The following is a 21,893-nucleotide window of genomic DNA, read 5'->3' as shown; positions in this document are numbered from 1 at the left end:
AATAAAGGATAAGTATCTCTAGATGATTCCATTCCAGGTGCACGCAAAGCAAATGCATTGGGGCAGGCAGTAGAATTAAAACAAACCAAACAAACAAAACAAAAAATGCATATTTGTGGTGTTCCCATCAAGACATTTCAACTTCTTGAAGAAGAATCATAGAATAGCTTGGCTTGGAAGGGACCTTAAAGAGTTCCAACCCCCCTGTGATGGGCAGAATCAAGTGTGCCCACATCATCTGTAAGTGCACATGAAGGAATGAGACAGACCTTCACTCTCAAACTCATTTTCAAGCTATACTGGGTGCATGTGAAAGCAGATTCAAATGCAACGTTGCTGCTGTGCTCCTAGGAGCCTTACATAGGATTAAGCGGACTAAAAATCTGAGGTTAAAAAGCACTTTGATCAGATTAAATTTTCCAGAAGGACTCTGAATCAGGGAAGTCTCTTTCCCTCTCCCCTCCAAGCAAAAGTTTGACCTAGAATCTGAAGAGTCAAATAATCCTCTTTATGTTATTACTGGAGTGGAAGGAAAAGAAACAGAATTACCCAGTTCCATGAAAACTGACCAGGGAATTAAGAGGTCACAAGAGCATTAAGAAGCATTCTCCTTTAATAATTCCAGCTGGAAAATCTCTAGACATTAGAACACATTTCAGAGTTGTAATTGTTAACACATCCATGAAAGGCACTGCCAATAAGGCAAGAGACAGCAAGCTCCACTATTTTTTATTTTGTTTGGGTTTTTTTGGCCCACCAGCTTCTCACACTACCACTGAAAAAGCCATATCTTTGTGCTTTTAGTGCAATGGAAAAAGCCAACTGCATCCTGTTTTCTTGCAGGAGCGCTTTGACAAAAAAACATTTGAGTAGCATCTATGTATTATAAATACCGACGAGCGTAGAAATGCTAACTAATGAAGTTCAAGATGCAATAAAAAAAATTTTCTCAGACTCTTAATTATACTTTAAGTGCAAGTTTCCAATATTACTGCAGTGGGGAGATTCTCTTTTCAAAGTACTTCTGCATGTACTACTGAAGAAGGACTTTGTCCTTCATATTAAAGTCCGAAAACATAGAAACAGTATTGGTGGAGCAGTTTTGGGTAACTCCAGATTTCTGCCTGAACCTGATCCTGCTTGACTGCCAGTGTCACTTTACTGAAACATTACATTCTCCTTCCCCACCTCTCCCTAAACAAACTACACAAGATCAGAATGCTCCAACCATGATTAAGGGCAAAAATTAAACCTATAGTGAGCCTGAGGAAGCCAAAATCCACAATGCTTTCTCATTTTAAAATTGTAAGTAAATGTAACTTTCACAAATAATAAGCTCAATTTTAACTAGACATTATCTTTGAAATCAAATAATTTATATCAATGTTTCAGTTAATATTAAAAAGCTTAAATCATAATTTAAAAAACACGGCAGCTACTACAGAAACATGCACAAAATATGGTCACTTTCCCCTGTGCTTTCTGATTACTGATCAATTTATACACAGTAGTGTTTATTCTTTAATTCCTCCTCCCATATACACATATTTAAAATATATGAATATATATGAAATTACATACAGCTTCATTCACAAACTAGCTATATGGAGCTGTGTGCAGGCTTTTTTTATGGTAACCATATTTATAGGCAGTCAGGCCATGTCATTCATGTTAATTTTAGCTGTATGTTAGCAAAAAAATAGTTTTGGGATTCAGGTTATTTATTGCCTTATCTGTCTGGGTGAGGATCTATGGTTTTTTCAGAGTACGAGACATTATAACAACAGATTTTTGATTCATAAATCAAAGCTACCATGTGCTATCAGAATAAAAACATCAACACAAACTCTTGTAGAGACAGCCCTTTTCAAAGAAACTTAGCCTTGTGTTTTAGCATGAACTGCATTCATGGTTGAGAATCAAGCCACAGTATACCAAAACCTGGCACCTGGCATACAAATTTGAGAATTTTTGTCCAATATTAGCACATCCTTTTGAGGAGGAATGTATCAGCTCTGTCTACAGTGACAAAATCTGTAGCTCATACACTGACTTTTCACTAGATATGCTGGATGTTTCAGATGCTCATACACTTACACTACCTATCTAGAGCGTGTTTGACTGTTGCACTGACTGCCCCTTTGGGTCTGTAAGTGTTGTCAGGATTGGGACGTATTCTTTTCATTAATTTAGAATGTTTTTCTCCAGATACTACAGTTATAAAACAATTTGCTAGTAACAGTAGAGAACACAAAGTAATTAGTGAAGCAGAATGTGCTTTCAAGTACACTTTACAACTAGTATTTTCCCTAATGTGGAAACATCTATTACCAATAACAAAATTATTCAAAAGTTCAAATCTGCTATTATTTCTCCTTTGTTCCGTTTCAATTGCACTTAGTTCAGGATCTGTTTGTCTGATTTAAAAGTAGTCGCTCAGTTTTCTCTAGATAGTCTGTCAATGCCAGCAGGAAATCCAATTGTGAATATTTAAATTACAAACACTTTGCAGGATGAGAATAAAGGTAGTATTTAAATCCTTTCACTAAGATTTTGTACCTTAAATAATATTCTTTACCCTCTTAAATATTAAATGTTAAATTTTTATTTGTTCATACTTTTGATTTATCACATAATAGAGCCACACGAAGTACGTTTTACTCCAGACTTTCAATGTTTATGAAAAAGTGAATCAGTAAGAACAATCTAGAAAGAGGTAGTATAGCAGTAAAAATGCACCAGAATTGTTTTGAGAGATATCATGTGAGTGATCTAAAGCTCTGCAAGCTATCTTAATCGAGAATCATGATTCTCACTTTTTGCCTTTCATAGCATGAATTTCCATTTGCAGGTAGGGTCAATCACAAGCTCCATCCTCCATCGATGATTAGTTTATTACCAGTCATGTAGGCAGACTGAAAGTAGATCAAAAGAAACAGTAATTAAGTAATTATTCATGGCTAACAAATACAGGGAAACAATTTTTCCAAGTCAAAACACTAGTTATACAAACACTTTTTTTGTTTACAAAAATATCTGAATAAATAGAATATAAAAAAATTAGAAATGAAAGCCTTTCAGCTTACTCAGGGGAGTGCAGCAAAAGTATTATTAGAAGCAGTAAGATGAGAGTGCATTCTAAGTGTATAAATTCACATAAATCACAGGCTTCAGATATCTCACCTACAGGAATAATAACTCGCACTATGATATTATTAGCTCTGTTAGCTGAGCAGAATCTGTTCAGTTATTATAAGAGGCCCCAACTGAAAATTTATATGGGGAGAAAGGTGTAAGCAGCCGAGCTGTTGACACACTCTGTATGCCAGTACTGAAGCATACTGGAATATACTGAAAAACTGGAATTCTATCTACTTATAGTTGAAAACTGTAATAAACAGACTGGAAAAAAATCAGTAGCTTTAGAGAAACACTAAAGCTAAGATGAAAGTGAAATCCAGATTACTGATAGGTAACAACATTTAAGACTGAATTAATTTGATTAAATTATTCTGGTACGCTCAGTGGGACTGCTGGGCAAGTCCAGGAATCCAATTCAATTTTAGATTAATAGTAAGTTTACGACATCTGAAATAACCTTGACGTGTGCTCGTTACTGTTGGTGGTATTTGCAGTGGTCGTAACAGTTTGGTCGGTGTCTCAGTGAGTCTATTGCTTTTCTTAGGCGGAAAGGGTAGATTCACTCTGAACATTAAGCCCTCTGACCTAAAATCTGCAGTAGTTCTACACAAATACTTGCTCGAGTAGCAAAGTAGGTGATGATTCCTAATTCTACCTCCTTAAAACATGACCTAGCCATGATGCAAACTTGGAAAAGCAGACAAGGCCACTTCCCCTGTCATATACGGTGACCTGGGGTCAGTCAGTTTCCTCAGACAGGATGAAACCACCCGGCTACAGCGCCAAATACCTAATGCCTTAACGATCACCATCAATATTGAGTACTTCTATATCACAGATTGAACTCAGTAAAAGATCAGTGTTTCATCTTTGTAATCATCCACCTCAAAGACAATAGAAGTGCTCCTAAAACAAATACTCTCTATTGCGATTCAGCAAAATAACATGCAATTCTGCAACGGGGAATTTAATAATTTCGTACTTACTTCATCAGAGGCCAAGTACACAAAGAGATTGGCCACTTCTTCAGCAGTAGCCATCCTACCAGTCTTCTGTCTAGCTAGAAAGTCTTTCAATGCCTAGATACAGAATAGCATAAGAGCATTTGGTATATTAACATCCCCCCCCCAATTATTTTAATCCAATTAGCCCAACATGTATAAAATAAGACTGGAAACAGGTCCTAAGTGCTAACTTACTTCAGTACACTGGATAAGGAATTAATGCTAGAAAAAAGAATTGGAAGATTAACAGTGGTAAAAACTTCAGGTTGAAAAAATAGGAGGAGACTGGACCTAAATCTCTGGTTGCAGAATAAAGCCAACGTAAGTCCTTCTTCCTTTGGTGACAGATATTCCCAGGCCTTTCAAATGAGGGCTCACAGTTATCTAGTCAGTATGGTTAAGGATCCCAAATAATTTTGCATAGGTCACAATGCCTTCTATCATGGTTTTCCATTAGTTAGTGGCTGCCACATGACAAAGTAGAAAATATCTTTTACTTTTGCACCAGATAGTGTAACCGATGCTTACAAATAGTTCCACAGATAACAAACCCTTTGCATTCACTAAGTAAAGTATCTTTCTGAGGCATTTTTAAGGCTTCTGTCTTGAATACAAACTGACTGAACTATAAGAGGAAACACTATCGTTATGTTATCATTGTTACTCCGAAACAGGGAACATTCTTGAATCTGGGCAGAAATGCTGCTTTGTTTTGATTATGTTTTTAAAAGGGAGTTAAATACATGCACACATGTGATCAAACTAATAAACTACTTTCTCACCTTTTCTGGATTAGGCTGGGCTTGGATTCTTTCCTGTAAAGATGGTGTGTCAACAGTTCCTAAGCAAAATTTTAAATTCAATATTAAAAATCAACTACAACAATCATGACAAAACCAAAATGCAGTTCACTAGTTCTGTTTGCATGTCTTAACATATATGTGTAACTTCATAATATGACTCAAGGAAAAGACTGCAAAAATATAAATTATAGCATAGGACTCTACATTTTGGTAAAAGGCAAGACTTACAAGAATTAGATTCAATACTTTTCAGATAGTCAAACAATGACTAGCCTATTAGCTAGCCCTTGCCTGCTTCTACCCTCCAGACTATGTCCTTGAAAACAAACATAAAAATTCTGTGTAATGCATATATTATGCGTGTATGCTGGGTTAACAGACTGAAAATCCAGCGTTACTATAAAGGTAACAACTTTCCTTTTTTAAATCTCTGAAGCATTCCAAGCGTGTGCTGTTTTTTTCTTTTGATGGCTGGTAACTTTAGTTGCCACTTGCAAATCTGTTCTCTGCTCATAATGTCAAACTAATTCAGACTTTCTAGCACCTGCTCCTAGTTTACAAAATAATGTAAGAACACTTACCAGGACATATGCAGTTGCATCTGATGCCTTGTTCAATGAAATCAGCAGCCACAGACTTTGTTAGACCAATAACTGCTGCCTTTGAAGTACTATAGACACATCTGTTCACAACTCCTAACAGAAGGTCGACGTGAAAGCAGTGTAGAAACATAAAAAAAACCCCAACAAAACAGCCACATTTGTTCAATATGCACTTGCTTCTGGACTCCAGAATTTCCTGCAGCAGTTGCAGTACCTGTGTAAGGATGGGCTAAGTAGAATGCCGACTGTCAGAATTTGACTCAGGCACACACCTGAGTAAAGCACGCAACCTTTCAATAGTATAAATTTGAGAAGTAGTCTAGGAAAGTTAATAAAATCACGATTTAGGAAGAGCAGAGCCCCATCTGTTAGTCATCATCAGGTTTCCTTGGCAAGCGTAGCTACACTGCTTATGCAACTGCCATTTTGTCATTGTTTCTCTGAAGAATGTATGTAACAGTATCACTGCAAGTAATTCCTTTTTAGTTAACACAAACCAGTAAAAAGGATGCTGCAAAATATCCAGGACAGATGCATACACACAAAGGCAAGAAACTTAGTATTTCTGCAATTTTTCACCTGTGTCCTTGCACATATGTATGAGTTTGAGGGGCATGGTTTAGTATTTGATAGGTATGGTTGGACTTGATGATCCGATGGGTCTTTTCCAACCTGGTGATTCTATGATTCGATGATGTATTCATCCTTCCACAGAATTAGCAATATCTTCTAAATTCAAAGTTGTGTAACACTGATTTTTCATTCTCATCATTTTACAGATTTACATAAGGAACTCTCCAGCAAGCTACCAACCTTTAATACTGGATGCCACAGAAGACATGTTTATAATATTTCCAGATTTCTGTTTAAGCATCTGCAAAAGAATACTTGTGTTATTCAAATGCAAACTATTTTGTCATCTGCAGGTCCAGCAGAATAGCCCGTAACAACCTGCAGAACTATCCTGCATGCAACTGACACAGAGGGTAACAAGGTTTATTTGGCATGAATAGGTGCCGATCTCTTTTTGATCTATTGACTCAAGTAGTAAAGCAGAACCTGAAATTCCAATAGGTTCTCTTAGAATCATAAAACTGGAATCCACAACATAAGAAGGAAGTGGAGCTGTTGGAATGGGTCCAGTGGAGGGCTACAAAGATGATCAGAGGGCTGGAGCAACTTCTATATGAGGACAGGCTGAGAGAGTTGGGGTTGTCCAGCCTGTTGAACAGAAGACTCTGAGAGGAGACTTTATAGTGACCTTTCAGTATCTGAAACAGGCTACAAGAAAGCTGGGGAGGGACTGTTCACAAAGGCCTTATGTCTAGTCTAAATCTGCCCCTCTCCATTTTATACCCATTGCCCCTAGTCCTATCACTACAAGCCTTTGTAAACCATCCCTCCCCAGTTTTCTTGTAGCCCCTTCAGGTACTGGAATCTAAGGGCCTCCTCTATACAAAGCAGCATACTTGCCTTTCTGTGTCAAACTTTGTGCTGGCAGTCCAGTGCCAACAACTTAGACCTCTCACACTTTATACACAATGCAGCGGTTACTGAAAATCATGGGCAACAGTTACCTTAGGAAGGAATGTCTTGATCATTAGATACATGCTGCGAACGTTGAGGTTCATAGTGAAGTTCCAGTCTTGCTCTTCACATTCCAGAATGGTTCCATGATGAACAAACCTAGAATAAGTGCACTAAGTGAATTACTGTCTGTGGTTTACATTTCTATGACTTTTTATGCATGTTTTTCCATTGCTATTTCATAATAGCTAAACCGTACAACCCTGAAAAAAGAGGGATAAAAACGCAAGCAACAGCACTTTTCTTCTGATGAGTATCAAGGACAAAACAGAGATGCGATCATGCAGTGAAATATTTGGTAATAGGAAAATGAAAAGTGATAGAGAACTGGAAGGCCCTCAGCTTTGCTCACTGTTGTGCCCGGATTGCCAAAGCCATCGGTATAGGGCACCCACAGGGTCGGGAAAGGATAACAAATTCCAGAGCCATTCTGTCTTGGCCTGGGTAACACAACTATACCCAAACACTTCAGTGTTGATGAAAATATGTGACAATTTATATTAAAGATACAAAATGCATTTAAAAAATAAATAAAATGCATTTAAGTAAAAGAAATTACTTGTGAAGGCTGGGGAAAACTGGAAAAAGGAGAAAGATCAAATAGCAGCTGGTTACCCTGCAATGTTACAGAGAACATCAATCCTTTCAATCTCCTTGGCCAGATTTTCTATCTGCTCCTTTTTGGTGACATCCAGAACCCGTACTCGAATGCCTAGAAAAACATGGCACTCATTTCAGTGTATTTGGCTAAGGATCAGCAGTGTGTTTTTCTGAAGTGCTGAGAACTGCATCTATGATTCAAGTTAGTGGCTTTTCAGAACAGTCCCCTTCTCAGTGGTTCACCACAACATGGAAACTCACTGAGCAAGAGTTCCACTGAAATTCGTGCAACAACTAGTAGGAAAGCAACCTTCAGGCCTGAGCATTTGTACAAACAGGAATACCAAGAGTTGGTGGAATTGGTTTCTGAAGATGTAGTAATTCTACTGTACAGCTATCCTTTTAACACATTCCTCAGCAAGACACTAAAACTACTTTTTGTACAGCTGGATGTTAGTTTTGTGATCACAGAAAAGCATTCCATGCCTTTTAGAGCAATATGTTTGACAACTAACCTAGCGATCTCAAAAGGTAACTGAAAGGTGCCATTCTGGGAAGCAGAAATCAACTGCTTCTGTGACACAAGAAAGTCAAAGTTACTACACATGCCTGGAATAATATTCTGCTTGATATGCTGATGTTGCAGTATTTTACATGCTAAATCTCTGCCATTCCACAAAAAATAAAGCAATGCCAACATTTAAAGAATTAGTCTGGATATTTTCCATTTTTTCCTGGCCTTTTGAAGTTTGCCCTATCCTCAAACTATATTTCAGCCACTCTACAACAAAACTTGCTGTACTGATGCTTCCTGCAGGTTATTTACCTGGGTATTTCTCCAGTTCTTGCAGTTTAGACTCATTGATGTCTGTAGCAATGACTTGGGCTCCTTCTTTAGCAAAAGCCTGAAGAATACAAGTAAGACACGCAGTTTATTTAGACTCTCCAGATCTTACCGGAAATCTGTTTTCTTCTCATTTCCTTTTTGGCTTGAAACAAAAGTTAGCTGAAGGGAGCCGATTTCTTATTTTTTATCCTGGGCATGTCAGGATGTAAAGGACATCATTTACCACATATCCTTGAGATATACATGATGCAAGAAAGATTCAGGATCTGTTCCTTAAAGTAAGAACCCATAAATAAAGTATAAGAACAGTAACCACGCTAAGATGACTGGGATTATTATTTCACTTACTAGTTGCCTGTGCACTAGCAAGCACGTTACAAACATGTGGACCTAGAATTGTCTGTGTTATTGAATCTAAATGAAGTTACGGGATTTGACATGTAAAGGCACAAGTCAGAAAAAAAGGAACAAGAACGTATAAACTTATGAAAATCTTTTGCATCCAAACAATTGGATTAGGGCAATATTAAAAGAAGCATGAGTTTTCTTTGATAATTAAATAGAGCTATCCCTTCATTCTCGATGCTTCTTTCAAAACCTGCTTCCTCTGCATTGTGATAAATGAACAACTATGCTAACAAAGTAACCTCCATGTCAAAAGTATTCTGACATCTCAGACCTAATCTTCAAAATAAGTATCTCAAGTGCAGTTTAAGAGGATAGTGGCATCAAAAATGCCAGCCTTCTGTGGCTTATTGGATATTTACAAAGTTAAATCATCAGGAAAACTAACTACTTATTTAACTGAGTGTTTTAATGTAAGTGCCGTTTTCTGCACTCTTAACTGCATGTACGAGAAACTGCTAATCCGGCAAAAAATCTTACTTACAGGAGTTTTTCCTGGCTTGTTGATTACCTTACGGAGATATGGAGATTATTCTGCTAGTTTCTCTATCTGCTATGGGAGAAGGAAGACAGAAGAAGCAGGATAAAACAAGCAAAAATGAAATAAAGTTAACCAGAAAGTCAATACAGAGGTTGAGTTCTGTTTAACAGTAATTAAATAAAATTTGTAAAGGATTTCTCACAGTTGCTCACTATGAACAATGTTGTAGCTGTGCTGTTAGTGTCACATAGATTTGGTTATGCCAGCTATTAACGGAGATAAAACAAGGCTCTGCTGTAGGGGATCTTTGCAGTATCCAGCCTTATAAGGAGGATAGAGGGAGTATTTCCTTTTATCATCTCCCAGGACAAAGCAGTAGAGATATTGGATTACAGGCACAGACACTACAACCATATATTGTTAGAAAAGCAGTTGAAGCTGTTTTCAGATCTTGCCCTCATCCTTGTCTAACGTCACCCGTCAGAGCTGAAGACTTCCACAAATCCAAATGGAAGAAAGCAGGCACGATACATTAAAGTGACTTTTATTCCCTCAATTTTCCAATGGGTAGTTTTGGCTTCATCTGTGGTTCAGTAATTTGAAAACTTGTTTGCTGCATGTGTCATTCAACAAGCTTAGCTTAGCTACAGGAGAACAAGCACTTTCCTACTCACTATGGCAGCCGCTCGTCCAATCCCCTGTGCTGCTGCAGACAGCAATATGATCTTCCCATCAAGCCGACCCATACTGCTGACCTGTGCAGGCAAAAGACATCACAGAATCTTTAATAGAAAGATGAGCCAACAACACTCCCTGGGAATCAGATGGAAACGTATTTAAAAAACTAGACACGATTCAGAGTATCTCTGCCATCAAGTCATATCACCGATTGTCCTGTTTGGCTGTAGTGTGACTCTCAGCCATCTAGGGTTCTGAGGGGACAAGGGGCTGCCTCAACCATAAGGAAGGACCACAAAAAGATCAATGGAGCTTGAAAGCCAAGCTTTACTATAATAGAAATGGTACTTTATTCTTCATTAAACAGAAAAAGAAAAAAAAAGGTCAAGATGAAACATAATAGAAGTACAATAGTTTGTAATCTAGCATTTCCACCATTGTGTTCTTAGAAAGAAGGTCTGTCTTCTATTCTTATCAAACTATAAACTCATCAACTTCTTAGACTGCAATAAATTCCACACAATAGCCCGGCCTTGCTGTCTGCTCTGAATTTTCGTAGGATACTTCTAGCATAGCAGATTCCCAACTCCAACAAGGTAGGAGTGTGGCAGGGAGTGAAGATCTGCCCTGTCTCTCCCTCTCTCGTGTTGCCTGCTCTCAGGGAACTGCTGAGCTTGGGGCAAGCTGTAGAGAACCTCTAGGAGGTTCCACCTTCCTCCATCTGTAGCAGCCAAAAGGCAAAATAAAGCCATCTTCTGCCCAAGCAGACACTTTACAATGCTGCGTTATGTTTAAAGAAACACAGCATAGAAACTTGCAGGCAAACAAGCAAAAGCAAATGCCACCCTCTCAACGTTATGAATTCAAAAGTAGGATTTTTGGTTATTTAAGGAGTAAATGACTTAATAGCACGGTTTTCCCCCGGGAGGTGGTTGAGTTACCATCCCTGGAGGTATTTAAAAGATAGGTAGAGGAGGTACTCAAGGACATTGTTTAGTGGCACACAGGAATGGTTGGACTCGATGATCTCAGAGGTCTTTTCCAACCTAGAGATTCTATGATTCAAACAACTGCCCAAGAAACGTTCCAGTCAGAGTGCAATATTTAGTGTTTGTTAACTGGGTTCCAAATAAGCAAAATTTTCTGCGCTTTTATAATCAAGACAGCAAAGTTTATGTAGCTACAAGTGTAGGAAGGCATCCCATGAACCTGAAGTCTTTAAATATAAACAAGAATCCAACATACAGAGTACTTCACTGAGAAGATAAAGATACCATAATCTCCCCTACATTAGCAATCAATGCTGTCATCTAGAGATGCTCAAATTGATACTGTGACTTGGATTACTGAGTCAAATTTAGTGAAAAAAACTTAAATCAGTTATTCCTTTCTCTGATTTTGAACAGAAATCCTGTTTTCTCAGCAGCTGTTCCCAAGAAAAATTGGAGCAAAATAAATGTTTTGCTGAAGATTAGAGATTCAACAAATTGGTCTTCTAAAGCAGTCTAACAGAAAAATTCTTTCTGTTCCAATATAAAAAACATTATCGCACTTTATGTAAAGTCAGACTGAGTTATGGACCATGACAGAAGACACCAAAGTGCTTCACTGTAGGCCCCCCTACCCCCAACTCGGACACAGACACAGAGGAAGAAAGAAACAAAGCACAAACCAAAAGAACGGTTTCCTCAGCAAATAGTATGTGAGACTCACCTTCTAATTAGGGGAAAGTACAATACCTTAAAATCACTTTTTGGGTTGGGTAGTAAAAAGGCACCTCTTACGATGCCTCTGAAGGTTGGCTATGAAATATACCAAGCTTTGCAAAATGCAACTCCTTAAACACAGGATTCTGGTAAAAGTTCTACTAATTGCAGCAAGTCCGAAGCATCTAAAAAATGAACTTAAAGTCCTCACTCAAGGCAGAAGCTCCTTCTCGTTTGTTGTCACATACATCACTTCAGTGGGGGAAAAAAAAAAGTCCTGATCAGTCCAAGTACTTCCCCAAATCACCTAACAATCAATTTTTATGAATATTTGCCACACTGATTCTATGAAGCATTTAAAAATAAATATTGTAGTTACCCAACACGAGAGCAGAAGGAGCTTACGTTTACCGACCTTTGTGCAAAAGGAAGTTTAATAATTTTTTTTTTTTGCTGTGCCTATTGGGATTTGTAGTCTAACTGGTAAATTTCTTTATAGAAACGTAATTTCCTGTAGAAAGAATGAGATGCTGCCATCTAGTGAAACTCAGGATTTTAAAAGTGTGATTCCTCCAGCACAGGAAGGGACAAAGAAATCGGCAGGATTCTCGCTAAAAAAAAAAAAAAGGCCACAGGCATGTTTTTCTCCAAGCAGGATCACAGAATGGTCAGGGCTGGAGGGACCTCTAGATATAACCCCCTTGCTAAAGCAGGTTCACCTACAGCAGGTTGCACAGGAACACATCGAGGCAGGTTTTGCACATCTCCAGAGAAAGATTCCATAGCCTTTCTAAGCAGAAAGGAAGTAAAGAAGGCTTCAAGTGCATCAGCCCCTCCTCCCAGTTCTGCTATCAGCAGTGCCTCTTTTGCAATACAAGCTGTCAAATTCCAAACTCGGATAATACTTGCATGATAAATTGTGGTTTTCTCCTCACTCTTTTTTTGTATTGAGTAGTTTAAATTAGACTTAATAATCAGATTGGGAAATTCTATGACAAAGTAATGTAGTTATAAGCTCACACTAGACTTAAAGTTACTCGCAGCACTCAAAGAAATTGAAATCCTGTCTGAACTTCGATTGGGTGCATTTTCTTCAGAAAAGCCAGTTCTGTGGGTAAATTGGGACACATACACAAATCTCAGTAATATTAAAAGATCATCTCAGCTCTCTGCTAAGCTATGATATCTTTTTAAGGCTTTGTAAATCAGCTCCCCAGTAAACAAAATATTTATGAAGCTTTCTAAAAGCATTTATCCTTCTGTCCCTAACACCTTTTGCCTACTGATTTCAGACAGACCTGTTGCAATAGGTTCCCAATTTTCAACTTGATCACCAGGAATCTCCAACTCTAGAAATGTTTCAAGCAAGAAAAATATTAACAAAACCCCCTTAAAATCTTTTATAGAAAAGATATATAGTTTCCCCCCTTCTTGAAGGAAAAAGGCAGCTTAATTCATTTATTAGAACACCAAAATATAAGGACTGAAAAAAAAGCTGCTGGCCAAAGACATAGTAGGAAATTGCAAAAAAACCACCAACACCAAAATAAAAGCCACGTCACACAAATACCAACTCTGCGCTCACCAATGTTCAGAAATAAATTGCTCCTACATACCCATAGCTGTGGTAGGAAAGAAGACGGTGCTGAGCTCAGTATTAGAATTTAAAACCTGTGTGGTTTTGCCTAGCAATATATTTAAAAGCTTCCCAAAATACATTCCAGGTAGGAGATTTAGAGGTACTTGGATTTCCTTAGTAGTTAGAGTAGTTGGTAGTTTACAGCCACTCAGGGCAAATAGATAGTTATTTCTTTATGAAAGATTGCTGAAGTACCTCAGTCAGGTAAGTAATCCTTGCACAAGCCTACCAGTTGCAGTAACTACTGAATGCCCCAGAACATGTTGGTGTAACCATCTCTTTATCAGTCTAGTCTGGGTAGCATCATTAAGTTTTATTCCTATAAAACAAGGATGATGCTTTTGATGCAGGTATTTTTGGGAGGTATGACTTTCTCATCTGATGATGATCATTTAATCCTTAACACAGTTGATCTCAGGTTTTGAGTGCCCAATTCAAGTTGGCAGTGGAGGGTGCAAAGGGAGGAAAGGGAGAAGTATCCAACTTTAAGACTTCAAAACACATCCTGACAGAGAGACTCAGTTAGAAAGAAGAATTAAACCAAAACACCAGCGATTGACTTGTGCAAGAGTAAATTTCTGCTCTTAAGTAATTACTGCAAAAATCTATGGAGGACACACAAAAACATAACGATGACTGAAGTGCTGAGATTACTATAAAATACAGTCTTTACACACTGAATATTGTAATAAACATCCTTGGATGACAGCGCAAGTGAAGTGACCAGCAGAAATATTTTTAAATGCTTAAAGTTTATTGATAAAACACACTGCCTTCTACAAAACATACAAAAAAGTAGATATCACAGTACATATAAAATAGGCTAGTAAAATAGTTCAGCTTGCAGCCTTGATGATCCAGTTTATCTTCCATTTACTAGAGTAGCAGGAAAGCATCATGTCCCTTGCTTATTATTAAATAGAAGTCCAATATCCAGCTTCAAATAAGAACTAGGCATATATTTAAAGGTAATACAAAATAAAATTTACTCTTGGCACCAAAATTGGCTGAGCTGTAGAAACACTGTAAGGGTTTTAATAGGAGCTCTTCATTGTGTGCCCTATAAACATCAAATTAGTTACAATTTGTGGAAGAAGTTGATGGCTTTTGATCTGAAGCAGTTGTCTTTCAAATAGGCAGATTCTGACTGTAGCCACAGCACAGGCAGCTTACAACCGAGCACCTTTACTGGGTGGTGCAATCAAGGGCGTGCTGTTTCTCTGGAGTTCTGAACCAACGCTCAATATGTTCTTCTGAGGGCTCTATTCCTGCAGGTTGCAGACCTATACAGAAGACAAAAACATTAATGTAACACAAACTATGCAGTTAGACAAGCAATAGAAATACAGTAATTTAATCATGATTAGTGTTTTAAATGCCAGCTATCAAAGCTTTCCTCTAGGGAGCTTTGTGTTGTGAGGAAGTCTGCATTATTACTAGAGTTGGCCATCACAAGAAACAGCAAGGAGTCACATTCTTTAAGGAAATCTGACACTGACACCTTAAAAATGTGTTTAGTGTTTGATAGGAATGGTTGGACTCGATGATCCAGTGGGTCTCTTCCAACCTGGTTATTCTATGATTCTATGATTTTCTCCAGGTCTTTAAGGGACAATGCTACTGTGCTACATACCCATCAGTTTACTCAAGCCAGAATTATCAAAGAAATTTGTTGGAAGAGGCAGTGGCAGAGATGTCGTTGTGTCCCGAGTCACAGTTTCCTGAGAAACAGGTTCCTTTGAGGGTGGAGGCATTTGCTCTTTAAGGGAAGAAGACACGGTTGTCTTTGGAGACTTTGGTACTCTCTCTCGAGTGTTTTCACTTAAGGATTTTTCTTTCCATTTTAGGGCTCTTTCTTTCCATTTCCTAAGTTCCTCTTTCAGTTGATGCTCATTACTGAAAGGAGCAAAATAACCCAGCATTCAATTAGGAAAAAAATGAAGCAGTCCCTTTAAATAAGGAAAAATTCCTAACAGACAGTTCCTCTATTTTAGACAGCATGACAGATATGTCAATGCAAGACCATATCTGTGTATCTTGCTTTGCTTTCAAATGCACAATTTTTTTTATTTAAGCTAAAATTTTTTCCAACATACAATTTATCTTCTAGTATTTAAGAAATCCTTATGGAAGAAAGGAATTAAAAGTTCAAAAGTCGTATATATAAAACCAATAAATATAAGCTTTAAACAAAAAGTTTATTATGTGAAAGAATCTAGAAAATCTACCCTACTACTACTAGTCATAATTACTCTCTCCTATAGAGTTCCTAGAAACTCTAATGACATGCATAGGTTAATAGTGACCAATGATTTAACACATTGCTGATCAGCTCCATACTCACCTCAGCAGAAGATCACTTTGTTTCTTCAGGTGCAAGTTCTCTTTCTGAAGCTTAGCTTGTTCAGACTTTAGAACTAGTATTTGCGTGCTCTGGACAATACCACTGCCGCCACCACAAGTAATGGGTGTTTGGGATTGCCAAGGAGCGTCTGTTTCCTGCAGCACTAGAAAAGGTTTATACAGCTGTATGTTATTTGGACAGTGCTTAAAACCAAGTCAATATAATTTTTAGCCTATTCCTTCCTATGGTCTTATATGTAAGACCTCACTAGATTACAACTACAACAGTTACTCTTTTTTTATAGAGAAACACACCTCCCAGTATTCACACTGCCAGGGAGTTATTATGAACCTTAAGAGATTGTTCACTTTAGAGTTAAAGTAGTTACAGTTTCACGTATGCCAGTTATGATTAGAACTAGCTATTCTTATTTGATATCACTTAAGGAAATAACAGCAATGTGAGCTACTACAGCTGCAGCTTATCCCACCACAACATCAAACATGGCTAGATAAAAACCACAGGAACTGCTGATTCTGATGCAGCATATGTGCAGCTAAAAGTTTACTTTCCATCTCATCTTCCAAAGCACTCAATCTTCCTCACACTCTTTCAGGTAAAAGGCCTGCATCTCAATCTGGGCTTCAACCATATAACCTTAAAACTGAATGTTTAGCATGAAAGAATTCCTTATATTTATCTCAAATTTACCAGTAACGTCTTGTTCTTGGTGTACTCTTCTAAGTTCTTCTTTGACGTCTCTTAATTGATGTTCTTTTTGTTCTATACTAGCTTTATAATTAGTAAGTCTATATGAGGCAGGAAGGGAGGAAAAAAAAAAACCTGTCAGTTTAATTATTACAGTTGCAAGACAGCTAGTTTGATTTTCAAAATGAGCTGTTAGACACAAACCATACCCAACTTGTATAGGCAAAACTACATAAACTTGTTATCAGTTAGATTTTAGATAAAGTGTAGAAAACCAGAAGTTGGACTAGAATTATTCTCTATGTATTCCTTCTCTCCATGGACCTAGTAACTTCAGTTACTGCTTTCCCCACACTTTCTTTTGACATTTCTGGCTGAACACGGGTTGAAAAATTTTGGTGAGTGCATAAGGAAAGGCCTTTGTAATCAACCTAAGATGGATATGGTTTTTACTTTGTCTGGAATCTCGCTACAATAGGAACGTAGGACACAAAGCCATATACTCACTTCTTATTCTGTTGAAAAAATTAAACAGAAAAGTAGAAGCTAAAACCCAAGTAGCTGAGAATCATAATGAGGTAAGATATGAACTCACTGAATATCAAAACATTTGGATAGTTTCATTCTTTCCATATCGCATTTTACCAATTCTGTTTTAAGATGATCAATTTCTTCTTTGTACAACACAGCATCTTTGTCTAGTTTTGCCTGAAGATAAAATAAAAGATCTACTATGAAGAAAGGCTTGTTGATTAGCAATTACTTTAACAGTTGCTTACTTTGTATCCTAACTATAATCTGCTAGATTTTGCAGGACAAGACTGGAAACAGAAGTTACTTTGGGGTAAGAATGCCTGCATTACCAACTAGCACTGTAGTATTAGTTGGCATCTTAACACATAATCTTATTTCAGCAAATTTTGCTGACTTCTTTGCAAATATAAGCCTGGGAATTTTGAACTAGTACACAACTATATTATATAGAAAAAACAGCCCATGCTTCAGTTTCAAAACTTGGACTTTTTTTAAGAATGTTTCAGAAACACATCATGTAGAAGTGATACATTTAGCTTCTAACATTATAACAAGGGATTTAAATTCTGTCTCTGAAATCAGCATTAGTAGAATTTTAAACTGCGTATTGAACAGGCGAGTAGAGTTTTACTCTAAGAATGTTACATGAAACAATAAATTGACTTTAGAGTGCTATGTTTAATCTACAGCTGGTCTCAAGCATGCATGCTGTCTCTCTCAGGACAGGAAAGAATGAGAAAAAGTATTTTGCACATACCTGGAGACTCTGAATCTCAGTCAAGGCAGTTTTGAGGCACTTCTCTGTCTCATCTAGTTTAACTTGCAGTTGAGTTTGCTCGCTTGTCACCGATTTTATTCTTGTCTCTGCTTGTAACTTGCTTATTCTGTCATCTTTCTCTTTGACTTCTTTTCCTATTTCATTTATTACATTTTCCAAGTTCTGAATTTTTATTTCCATATCCTATTAGGATACAATCAGTCAGTTATGATTAAAAATCCAACGCTATAGACTTTATGGCAACTCTTGGTGTCTACCTCACTGTTGTGCCACCTTTTTTCTTAGACTCGAGTGTTCCAGAATAAAGTGCTTTGAACAAGTGGAACTGCAACATAAAACTAGGACAGAGAAACGTGTCCTCAGTTCCCAGCATTAGACACAGGATTCTTCTCCAGCTTCCAGTTTGACATAGTGAATACTACATGCTTAAAAAAAGCATCAGGAGCATCACACTATTAATATGGAGACTTCAAAACCAGGTGGGAACATTCTATACAAATTCCTAAGCTGACATCTATTTATGTATAGAAAATAGGTAATTAAAATAATCACATTACAGACAAGAGCTCAAACTTCCACTTTGGGAATAAAAAAAGCTGGAAAAATGAAGTGCACTCTGGGCCAGCATGTTGTATGGTACAGAATTACAGCTGCCATCAATGTTTATTTTCTTTTCAGTTTGAAGTACTCTTACTTAGAATACAAGCATCAAAATTTTCCTTAGAAACAAATACTGGTACCTTTCTATCTTGCTCTGCAGCCTTTAATTTGTTATGAAGCCTGTCATTTTCTTCTAATGTGTGACTGGCAGAAGCACTAGGGGCCAGTTGTTCTTTAAGAGTGTTTAGTTCCTGAAACAACTCTTCACTTTTCTCTTTTCTCTGTTTCAATTCAACATCAGCATTTTTACTGTAACTGGCAGTCCTGGCATCCAGCTCTGAAGAAAGTTCAAGGAGTATCTGAAAATAAGTAGTGTCACACAGATAAGTTAAATAATTCTCAGCTAGAAATAAAGTAAATGAAGACAGTCTCTTGGCCTGTATTCATTGCGTATTATTGTTTCAGTATACCATTTAAAGATGCCTGCTATTGGAAACTGAATCAGTAGCACTCATAAGTCTGGTTTCATTTCTAAAAGAGGCAGGCAGAAAACTGTACAAGAAAAGGACTGTGCGTGGCAATTTTACCAGTATTTCTACATTAACTCAGACAGTAACAAAGGAGGTATTATTGGAAAGACTTCTTGAAGGTCAGTAACAGAAACAAACTACTATTTGCAGAGCTTTTTGCTATAAAGTGTTCACTGAAACCATTTGAAAGAAAACATACACATTGGACTGGTCTAGAAACTCATATGCTTAACATGCCAGATAAGAAAAACTTCAGACTTATCAGGAAATGACAGTTATACTAGATTGTTTGAAAAAAATCTTTGATCTACATAATATGTTTGTCAGGAAATTCTTCCTAAAAGCCTGCCAGCTTTTGGAAATCCTGAAGTCAAGAGTGGTTATTGACTCTAAGGAAGAAAATTGTAAGAACTGGTTAAACTTAACAGGACAGAACTGAATCACACTTGGGAAGAAGGGAGATGAGCTCTTCATACTTTAGATCAATACCTGTAGAAGGAGTAATAGTATGAACGCTCCAGGAACTTTTCCAGGATACACTTGTTAGGAAGACTGTACCTACAACTAATCAGAAGGTAGTAGATTCTCTCCTATAACCTGTTTTTTGAGCAACTTTCAATATATTTAATCAGAGAGATAAGACGTCATGAAACGCTCTTCATAATACACTTAACGCCATAAAACACTTGGTCTTTTCTGTCAAGGGGGCAGAATGCAAGTAGGAAAGAAGAGGAAAAAAAGGCTGAACCATCTCTAGAATAACTTGACTTTCTGGAGTTTGATAATGTATGAGAATATAAGTTACAATTCATTTTTTAAAACTGCTAAAGTAGTTTTGATAAAGTTGGCCTGAAGAGAGCAGACAATCTTGTGGGCATAAAGCCTGGAGAAAGTGATCGCAACAGGATGCCAAGTTCTGCAAGCAAAGCTATATAACAATTTTGAACCTACAGTTTCTAGAATTCAGTCTAAAATGCAAAACCACCCCATCCCCCGTGTCTGTAAAACCTTTTACAACGCAAGTTCCCAAGTTTGAATGAGTGAGGAAAGAGACCACTCCTTGAATCCTGTGTTCAGTTCTGGGCCCCTCACCACAAGAAGGATGTTGAGGCTCTGGAGAGAGTCCAGAGAAGAGCAACAAAGCTGGTGAGGGGGCTGGAGAACAGGCCTTATAAGGAACGGCTGAGAAAGCTGGGGTTGTTTAGCCTGGAGGAGGCTGAGGGGAGACCTCATTGCTCTGTGTAACTACCTAGAAGGAAGTTGTGGAGAGGAGGGAGCTGGCCTCTTCTCCCAAGTGACAGGGGACAGAAGGAGAGGGAATGGCCTCAAACTCCACCAGGGGAGGTTCAGGCTGAACATTAGGAAAAAATTTTTCACAGAAAGGGTCATTGGGCACTGGAACAGGCTGCCCAGGGAGGTATTTGAGTCACCTTCCCTGGAGGTGTTTAAGGGACAGGTGCTGAAGGGCATGGTTTAGTGATTGATAGGAATGGTTGGACTCGATGATCCTGTGGGTCTTTTCCAACCTGGTTATTCTATGATTCTATGAAAGATGTCTTTAAAAATCTGAGCATTCCTACATTTAGATTCAATAAGGCTAAGTGTTGGGTCTTGCACTTGGTCACAACAAATCCATGCAATGCTACAGGCTTGGTAAAGAGTGGCTGGAAAGCTGCCCAGCAGGAAAAGACATGGGGATATTTGTTGACAGCTGGCTGAATACGAGCCAGTGTGCCCAGGTAGCTAAGGAGACCAGTAGCATCCTGGCCTATATCAGAAAGTGTGGCCAACAGGACTTCCCCCTGGACTCAGCACTGCTGAGGCTGCACCACCAATACTGCATTCAGTTTTGGGCCCCTCAGTACAAGGAGGAAATCAAGTTGCTGGAGCGTGTCCAGAGGAGAGTAATGAAGCTGATGAAGGATCTGAACATAAGCCTTACATAGAGTGACTGAGGGAATGGGGGTTGTTTAGCCTAGAGAAAAGGAAGCTGAGGGGAGACCTTATCACTGCCTACGAGTGCCTGAAATGAAGTGATAGGGCAAGAGAATATGTTCTCAACTTGCACCAGGGGAGGTTTAGACTGGATGTTAGGAAAATAGTCTTAACTAAAAGAGTTGTCAAGGATTGGAACAAGATACCCAGGGAAGTGGTTGAGTTACCATCCCTAGAGGTGGTTAAGAGACATATAGATGTGGTGCCTAGAGACATGGTTTAGTGGTTAACTTGGCAGTGTTAGGTTTATGGTCTAGCTCAATGATCTTAAAAGTCTTTTCCAACCCAAATGATTCTGTGATTCTGTCTTACTGTATTCATACTTAACTGCAAGTGTGACAATAATAACCTTTAAATAGCCTTTTTTTTGTTTCATTTTCAGTCAGATTAGAGGCATTTACAGAGTCCTTATGCAAAAACCTTCTGACTGAGGAAGATTTAACTGTACCTTTACTTTAGGGGTCCAGAATCTATGGACTTGCGAAAGCCTTTCATTATCTTTCTTTAACTCTTCTGCAAGTTTATTCAAATCAAAGTGAGTTCCTGAACAACCTTCCCAGAACTGTGTTGTTTCTTTTCTAGCACTCTCTTCCTGTTGTAGCTCTGCCTCTATCCAGAGAAGTTCACTTTCCATTTCTGATACATCTTTGAGAATGCTCTTAAAAGAAAAAAAGAAGGGATTCATGTTTAAATAGACACATAGCTATCAAAGCAGTAAATACACATTTTGGTCTCTTAGCTATCAAGATTTGTAGGAAGTCTGTTTTAGCATCTAATTATCACATTAAAGGAATTTCACTAAACTTAAATTAAACACCACTGGGAAAATAAGAAGACAATCTACATTTCTAGGGCAGGTAGGAAGGGGAAAGGGGGAAAAATATGCATATTAGTACAAATTTTTCCTATTA

General features: G+C 37.9%; 2 protein-coding genes across 4 annotated transcripts in view; both read right to left on the bottom strand.

Moving 5' to 3' along the window:
- Nucleotides 1-455: 455 nt before the first annotated feature.
- Nucleotides 456-12,291, bottom strand: BDH2 (3-hydroxybutyrate dehydrogenase 2). The gene is made up of 10 exons (XM_069855554.1): nucleotides 12,234-12,291; nucleotides 10,145-10,225; nucleotides 8,564-8,642; nucleotides 7,753-7,849; nucleotides 7,128-7,236; nucleotides 6,364-6,424; nucleotides 5,530-5,643; nucleotides 4,928-4,986; nucleotides 4,128-4,220; nucleotides 456-2,915 (listed from the first exon to the last, which is right to left on the bottom strand). Exons 2-10 carry the CDS (start codon nucleotides 10,214-10,216, stop codon nucleotides 2,862-2,864), a joined length of 738 nt encoding a protein of 245 aa, XP_069711655.1. The 5' UTR covers nucleotides 10,217-10,225; nucleotides 12,234-12,291; the 3' UTR covers nucleotides 456-2,861.
- Nucleotides 12,292-14,226: 1,935 nt separating this feature from the next.
- Nucleotides 14,227-21,893, bottom strand: part of CENPE (centromere protein E) — a 35,813-nt gene continuing 28,146 nt past the window's right edge. For all 3 annotated transcript variants that reach the window (XM_069855561.1, XM_069855559.1, XM_069855560.1), the window contains 8 exons: nucleotides 21,431-21,640; nucleotides 18,598-18,816; nucleotides 17,837-18,040; nucleotides 17,141-17,253; nucleotides 16,549-16,646; nucleotides 15,838-16,000; nucleotides 15,127-15,389; nucleotides 14,227-14,776 (listed from right to left, as the gene is read on the bottom strand). In XM_069855561.1, coding sequence (XP_069711662.1) covers nucleotides 14,679-14,776; nucleotides 15,127-15,389; nucleotides 15,838-16,000; nucleotides 16,549-16,646; nucleotides 17,141-17,253; nucleotides 17,837-18,040; nucleotides 18,598-18,816; nucleotides 21,431-21,640 — 1,368 coding nt within the window. In that variant the 3' untranslated portion in view covers nucleotides 14,227-14,678. The remainder of the gene's footprint in view (nucleotides 14,777-15,126; nucleotides 15,390-15,837; nucleotides 16,001-16,548; nucleotides 16,647-17,140; nucleotides 17,254-17,836; nucleotides 18,041-18,597; nucleotides 18,817-21,430; nucleotides 21,641-21,893) is intronic.

This window comes from Phaenicophaeus curvirostris, chromosome 4 (genome assembly GCF_032191515.1).
Source record: "Phaenicophaeus curvirostris isolate KB17595 chromosome 4, BPBGC_Pcur_1.0, whole genome shotgun sequence".
In the NCBI taxonomy this organism is placed as follows: Eukaryota; Metazoa; Chordata; class Aves; order Cuculiformes; family Cuculidae; genus Phaenicophaeus; species Phaenicophaeus curvirostris.
Note: the sequence above shows the minus strand (reverse complement) of the source record. Positions and strands in the feature narration are given on the sequence as shown.

Bases quoted from the DNA above. Each gene is read 5' to 3' on its own strand.
- BDH2 (XM_069855554.1), bottom strand. From the start codon at position 10,216: ATGGGTCGGCTTGATGGGAAGATCATATTGCTGTCTGCAGCAGCACAG. The intron at 6,425-7,127 runs GTAACTGTTGCC...ATTCTTTTGCAG, and splicing joins TCAAGACATTCCTTCCTAAG to ATGCTTAAACAGAAATCTGG. The intron at 2,916-4,127 runs GTAAGTACGAAA...ATCTACTTTCAG, and splicing joins TGTACTTGGCCTCTGATGAA to TCTGCCTACATGACTGGTAA.